Below are 7,512 nucleotides of genomic sequence, written 5' to 3'. Positions count from 1 at the left end.
GCTTTTTGGTTCTTAAAAGGGCGCTGTGAGTATTAAAAAGGTTGAAAAACACTGGACTAGACCACGACACATCTAATACCTCTCTAATACCGTCTGGTATGGTTAATGGATATTTCTGCCAATGTTTCAATGCTACCAATTACAATGTACATGCATGTCTAAACTTTGTTTTCAATAACATAATTAATCTTAAATTAATAATCGAATTAAATTTGCTATGATATAATTAGAACTTGGATTTATTCCTTCTCTTTTTTTTTCTTGTAAGGGACAAACACACATTTTCTGTTAGCATCAATATTTGTCATGATTTCATCTTTTTCCGTTTTTCCAAGAAATAAACGAATGCTTATCTAACCCGTGTATGAATGGAGGAATGTGCTCAGATCGATGGAACTCTTTCTCATGTTCTTGCACTAGAGGTTGGACGGGAAGTAGATGTCAGTATGGTAAGTAAACTAAATATGTTTTCACCCAACAAATCACATTGGAGATAATGAATCTTTAATAATATCAGTCTTCCCAACCAGAAATCGTCACATCATTGGTCAATTTCATCAAAGTCATTTCAAGTTCCCGCAAGTGACCGCTTATTAATTGCACCCATGCTGTAAATAATGTAAAACAAAAAGTAGAATAACGTGATCATAATAAATGATCAGAGTCATTCTGGGAGAGTCAAGGATAGACAAAACAATTGCTGGCATAGGCCAGAAATAGCGCGCGCCTTTTACAGCTGTTTAAGCGGTGCCTTTGTGAGACAGCGACATGTGAAATTTACCTCTGTAAAGAAACCGAAAATGCGCACAGCCAGTGAATCTACAACGGTGGAGTTATGCGCGCAGTAAGCGTGGGAACGCCGTGTGCAAGATTTTCTCACTTTCGACTTTATCTCCGCTCGGAGAAGTCCTTTTTCGAGAAGGCTCTACAATTGAGTATACAGATAAGTCTAAATAACGAGAGGAAATCCCAGTATATCGAAAGATGGGAAAGCGGAAATCAAGCCAGAGCCGGGTGGCCCGCCAACCAAAGATTGCTAGGCCTAGACAGTCTACAAGATTAAGGCAGTCTAGCAACGACACCACTCAAGACGTACTCGGCACCTCAACTCCCCGGCGGGCGGGGCGGCCAAAACGGGCGAGGCACTCGAGCGGTAACCCCAACAGTGGACGCTCAGCCACTACCAGCATAAACCCGGCTCCGGAGACTGACGGACCACAATACAGTGGAAACGAGACAACTGGAGCGAACCAGTCATCAAGCCAGCCGCCTTCACATGCACAGCCAATGCAAGGTGAGGTAGACGTAGCTATGCAATCACATTTACCAGAAATATCACAATTTAGTGAAACAACAAGACATAGATTTAACAATCTTGGAAGCGAGAGGGAAAGCAACTTGGTGGTTTCCTTCCCCTCGATTGTACCAAACACCGGTAGCCTATACGCTGGCTTTCAATTACAAATTACACACAACGAGAGTGACACTAGGCCTAGAGCTAGTCATAATTTGAGGGATAATGAAGCCCATCCTCCCACACGGGCAAGCAGTGTCGGGCAATCGATTCAGTCAGGCGCTATTGCCAGGGGCGGATACAAGACCGCCCCCAAACCCAATAGGGATCGTGGGCAACCAAGCGGGAATGGGCCACACCCCGGGGGTCGAGCACAATAAAGTTCACACCCAATATGAATAAGGGAAGGGCGCCATTTCGGGCACAAAACTTTCGTGGCGGAGAATGCTATGAATTTAATTACCGGTCAGGGCAATGCTCTAGATAGGCATGCCGCTTTACACACGCATGTACCATTTGTGGTAACAAAGGGCATGGGAAAATCCACTGCACTGGAGTCCAACGGTTAAATTTCAAAGCCATCAAACCCAATAACAAATAATTGCACCTCCAGAAATGGGGAACAAATATAGAAGAATAATAAAGATATACATGGCAATTTGAAAGAAGATAATAACATAACGCAACAGATGAGTGACTTAATGTTTTTAGCACAAACACCAATTATAACTGAGAACTTAAAAGTTATGTTAAAGACGTATTTTAACAGGGAGGCCGCAGAATTTTTGAAAAAAGGCTTTATTGAAGGCTTCAAATTAAATTACACAGGCCCCCGCATGCCGGCTGATATGCCCAATTTAAAATTAGTGGAAAATAACAAATTAGTAGCATTTGAAAAAAAAAAAAAAATTGAAAAGAGGTAAGATTGGGTAGATATTTAGGCCCATTTGAAGTTAGGCCACTAAATAAATTACGGTCGAGTCCTATTGGACTGGTGCCCAAAAAGGTGCCGGGCGAATATCGTTTAATTAACCACTTGTCATACTCACTCGGGTTTCAATAAACGATTTTATTCCGGATAAAGTTTGCAAGGTTGAATACACGAGTTTTGATAAAGCAACAGAATTAATTGTTGAAGCAGGCATAGGTGCCGAGTTAGCAAAAGAGGACATTAAATCGGCATTTAGGTTATTACCGATTCATCCAAATGATTTTGAATTGCTCGGGGTCAAGTTTGACGGCAAATATTATATTGACAAATGCTTTCTCATGGGTATCAGATGTGCCCCAGCATATTTCGAATCTTTTTCTACGTTTATTGAATATTGCGTTAGGGAAAGAATTGGCTCCAACAAAATAGTGCACTATGTGGATGACTTCTTATGTGTGGGTTCAATACAAAATGAAGAATTAACATGTAAACAAGTTGTTGATACATTAATATTAGTGTGCAAAGAACTAGGCGTCCCCCTAGCCAAAGAAAAATTAGAAGGGTTTATTATTAGATTGATATTTCTTGGCTTAGAGCTTGATTTAGTACTAATGCAAGTACGTGTACCACAAGAAAAACTGGTGGAAATAAGACGGAAAATCGGTAGGGCGCTAGCTCATAAATCAGCCACCGTCAAAGAGATTCAATCTTTGATTGGCTCTTTGAATTTTATTTGCAGAGCTGTACGACCGGGCAGAGCATTTTTACGACGGTTAATAGATTTAATAAAAGGGAAAAATGTGAAAAGTACCAGTATAATGTTGAATGAGGGGGCCCAAGTTGATTTAATTATATGGCTCGAATTTTTGAACCACCATAATGGCATATCAGTCATCCCCCAGGAAGGGTGGGGAGGAGATAACGACCACGTTTTGTACACTGATGCTAGCGGGGAAATTGGTTTCGGAGCCTATTTTGAAGGCAAGTGGTTTAATAACAAGTGGTCGTCGCGCGAAATTATCGAGGGTACGTCAATAGCATGGAAAGAAATAATACCCATTTTACTCTCCATCGCTGCATGGGGGGAGGAACTCCAGAATAGGAGAATAGTTTTGGATACAGACAATATGTTAGTGAAGTTTATAATAAATAAGCAGACATTATTATGTTCGAAAATAATGGAGTTATTACGTAAATTTGTGTTGATCTGCTTAAAGAAAAATATTGTTTATAAAGCAGTTTACGTATATATATTTGACAATGGTGTTGCCGACTCCCTTTCATGATTTTAGATGGGGCGATTCCGCAAATTAGCACCAGGAGCACGAGACCGATTAAGTCGCATATTTACGGGAATAGTGCTGACCTAGCAGCAGAAATATATAGATTACTAGGACAGTTTTTAGCAGAGGGATTACAGCGGGCATATTAGAGTGCTGTAGATTCATTTTAAGAGTTTCGATTGAATAGACAATTGAATACATCATGGCCTGCAATAATCAGGTTATGGCATTCATCGCACACCTCTGAACACGACACAAAGTATACAATGTGCAGATCAATTATGTGAAGTGCTCATGTTAATAACCAGAATGGGACTGGAGGATCAACCAGGAGTTACTATCCTGATTAGGCTCCCCCAATCATTAATATTGTCGTAACCCCCATCGCTGCTAGGTTTTACATGTAACACAGAGGAACGATTATTCCTTCCTTTTTCCTTTTAATGGAAACCTACTATCACATATTTTCATAGTAAATTATAAGTGGGAGAATAAGTAGCCCACGTGTATGATGATATGAATATGAATATAGAACACATTACTTTGGGGAGTTTTTCCATCCTGTTTCAGAGACAACCGGCGACAGGATCTGGATCGTAGGCGACAGCTTGGTCAGACGTGCCAAGCAGAGGGCGAACATGCTCAACCACCAAGATTTGGGAAGAGCAAGAGGGACGGTCCAATGGCACGGTCAGGGAGGAGCGACGTTACAAGACCTTCCGCGCCTGGTGGAGAATAGGTTGAGATACAACCAACGAGCACCTGCGCTAGTAATCGTGCATTTAGGAACAAATAACTTGGGCCTGAATGATGCCTGCCAATGCAGAATCGCGATCGATATGGCTCTTCAAATTTTACGGACAGCCATGCCTCGTACGCACATCGCCTGGTCGACCATCATCCCACGTCTATTCTATCATAGCAGTCGTGGTTATCGAACATTACAAGACGCCATGGATGGGGTCAGGAAATCGCTCAACAAGTACGCGAGGAGATTAATAGCCCGGCTGCCGAATGCGTCAGTTATTGCTCATTAGTTGGATCCATCCAATTACAGTTTATTTTTAAGAGATGGGGTACACCTGTCCGACAGAGGATCCGACGCTTTCATCGATAATTTCCAAGAAGGAATAGACTCGGGCTTGGGTATATATGAATAGAATATTTATATTCACGGAAACGGGACAATAACACTAATTCGGCTATTAATGAGCCTTGTGGAATTTCGGACAGACTGAGTTCGATGTGATAATGGAATTATTATAACACAAGAAGTTGAGGAATAGCGTGTTGTAACGTGAGTTACATATTCAGATATATACGCCTTCATTTTTGGGATTCACATTAAATTTGAAATTTATTTAATTGCTGATAAATTAGAACCATATTTAAATTAATGATTGATTTTGATGTACTAGTATACATCATACATAATTGTTAAGCTAGCAGAGGGTGGAGTCAGAGTCACTCGGTCGCACAGTAGCTTCAGAACTACAAAGTGGGCCATAGGGGAATTTTCCCCGACAAAGGAAATATAATTATTTTGCTCGTTAAATTAAGCCACAATGGCAATATTGTCGGGTTTTCGCCTCTATCACTGTCTGGCTAGCAGCAAGAATAATAATATAAGATTACAATATGTAACGGATTGAATCCATGAGAAATACATGAAGTATGATACATGTCATATTAATATTTAGTGAAACAGCATGGGTCCATAGATGGTATTAGGAAGCAACCATGGCAAACCACGCCCAACCCCCCCCCCCCCCCCCCCACAAAAAAAAAAAAAAAAAAAAAAAAAAATGTGGGTGGAGGATTTCTTTTACTCGTGATTATTCCATGGTTGGTTCCGATTATCACCACTTCTTATATATGCGCTGGTATAGTAGCACCGGGATAACATTGGGGATACTGCAGGAGATACTATCCTGTCGGTGGGTCACGTAAACCCCAGGTATCTGGGGTGATCGGAGGGAGTTACTACCCTTCCGCTGATCACGTGACTCGAGACCCCACAAATATAGTGTTTCCATAACTATGTTAGTTATGCATTGATGATTTTGTGAGTATTGAAAAGTTGTGGGGATCATCCGTAGGAGATACTATCCTACCGGCAGGTCACGTAAACCCCAGGGACCTGGGGTGATCGGAGGGAATTACTATCCTTCCGCTGATCGCGTGACTCGAGATCCCACAAATATAGTGTTTCCATAACTATGTTAGTTATGCATTGATGATTTTGTGAGTATTGAAAAGTTGTGGGGATCATCCGTAGGAGATACTATCCTACCGGCAGGTCACGTAAACCCCAGGGACCTGGGGTGATCGGAAGGAGTTACTATCCCTCCGCTGATCACGTGACCGGAGATCCCTACAATTTTGAGTTTCACTCATGGTACATGTACCCTTAAGATTGTTGAATCATATCACGTTTATACATTATTGTCGAATTGTTTATGGTGGACCCTCTTTATTGTGGTTATAAGATTTTGTTATTGCTTTTATGCATGTTACTTGTTTTACTTTGACTTTCCTACTTTACATGTTTTGAGGAAAAGGACTCCTAGTTTCGGAGCGGAATAAATGTCGAGCAAACTGCAAATCAGTCTAAAGTTGTCTTCTTCCTAGAATAACGTGATCATAATAAATGATCAGAGTCATTCTGGGAGAGTCAAGGATAGACAAAACAATTGCTGGCATAGGCCAGAAATAGCGCGCGCCTTTTACAGCTGTTTAAGCGGTGCCTTTGTGAGACAGCGACATGTGAAATTTACCTCTGTAAAGAAACCGAAAATGCGCACAGCCAGTGAATCTACAACGGTGGAGTTATGCGCGCAGTAAGCGTGGGAACGCCGTGTGCAAGATTTTCTCACTTTCGACTTTATCTCCGCTCGGAGAAGTCCTTTTTCCCCGGCCCACCCACCCCTCTTTAGTTTAAGTAGAGTTGAAGAAGTAAACTACTTAAAGTTGATTGAGGATTAACAAATTGGAAGTACAATGTTGTTTTGAGTGATATAACGAATTGTATGTACTTAATATCATGGTAACACGGGGGTTGACTGGGGGAGGATTTCTTTTACTCGTGATTATTCCATGGTTGGTTCCGATTATCACCACTTCTTATATATGCGCTGGTATAGTAGCACCGGGATAACATTGGGGATACTGCAGGAGATACTATCCTGTCGGTGGGTCACGTAAACCCCAGGTATCTGGGGTGATCGGAGGGAGTTACTACCCTTCCGCTGATCGCGTGACTCGAGACCCCACAAATATAGTGTTTCCATAACTATGTTAGTTATGCATTGATGATTTTGTGAGTATTGAAAAGTTGTGGGGATCATCCGTAGGAGATACTATCCTACCGGCAGGTCACGTAAACCCCAGGGACCTGGGGTGATCGGAGGGAATTACTATCCTTCCGCTGATCGCGTGACTCGAGATCCCACAAATATAGTGTTTCCATAACTATGTTAGTTATGCATTGATGATTTTGTGAGTATTGAAAAGTTGTGGGGATCATCCGTAGGAGATACTATCCTACCGGCAGGTCACGTAAACCCCAGGGACCTGGGGTGATCGGAAGGAGTTACTATCCCTCCGCTGATCACGTGACCGGAGATCCCTACAATTTTGAGTTTCACTCATGGTACATGTACCCTTAAGATTGTTGAATCATATCACGTTTATACATTATTGTCGAATTGTTTATGGTGGACCCTCTTTATTGTGGTTATAAGATTTTGTTATTGCTTTTATGCATGTTACTTGTTTTACTTTGACTTTCCTACTTTACATGTTTTGAGGAAAAGGACTCCTAGTTTCGGAGCGGAATAAATGTCGAGCAAACTGCAAATCAGTCTAAAGTTGTCTTCTTCCTAGAATACAGAGTTATTTTATTTACATGGAAAGCAATCCATGGATTTTCACCGGTGTATATTTAGACATGCTGACCCCCAACCCCCCCCCCCCGTATTCCTCAAACTTGCGATCATTAGGTA

The 7,512-nt window shown here is 41.5% G+C and overlaps 1 protein-coding gene across 1 annotated transcript; it reads left to right on the top strand.

Annotated features, from left to right (window-relative positions):
• The first annotated feature begins 638 nt into the window (after positions 1–638).
• On the top strand, positions 639–7,367 carry LOC115927505. The gene is made up of 2 exons (XM_030993515.1): positions 639–1,294; positions 4,079–7,367. The coding sequence occupies exons 1-2, from the start codon at positions 985–987 to the stop codon at positions 4,543–4,545; spliced, it is 777 nt and encodes a 258-aa protein (XP_030849375.1). The 5' UTR covers positions 639–984; the 3' UTR covers positions 4,546–7,367.
• Positions 7,368–7,512: the final 145 nt, after the last annotated feature.

The sequence above is a fragment of the Strongylocentrotus purpuratus genome, unplaced genomic scaffold (assembly GCF_000002235.5).
Source record: "Strongylocentrotus purpuratus isolate Spur 01 unplaced genomic scaffold, Spur_5.0 spur5_scaffold_20, whole genome shotgun sequence".
In the NCBI taxonomy this organism is placed as follows: domain Eukaryota; kingdom Metazoa; phylum Echinodermata; class Echinoidea; order Camarodonta; family Strongylocentrotidae; genus Strongylocentrotus; species Strongylocentrotus purpuratus.
Note: the sequence above shows the minus strand (reverse complement) of the source record. Positions and strands in the feature narration are given on the sequence as shown.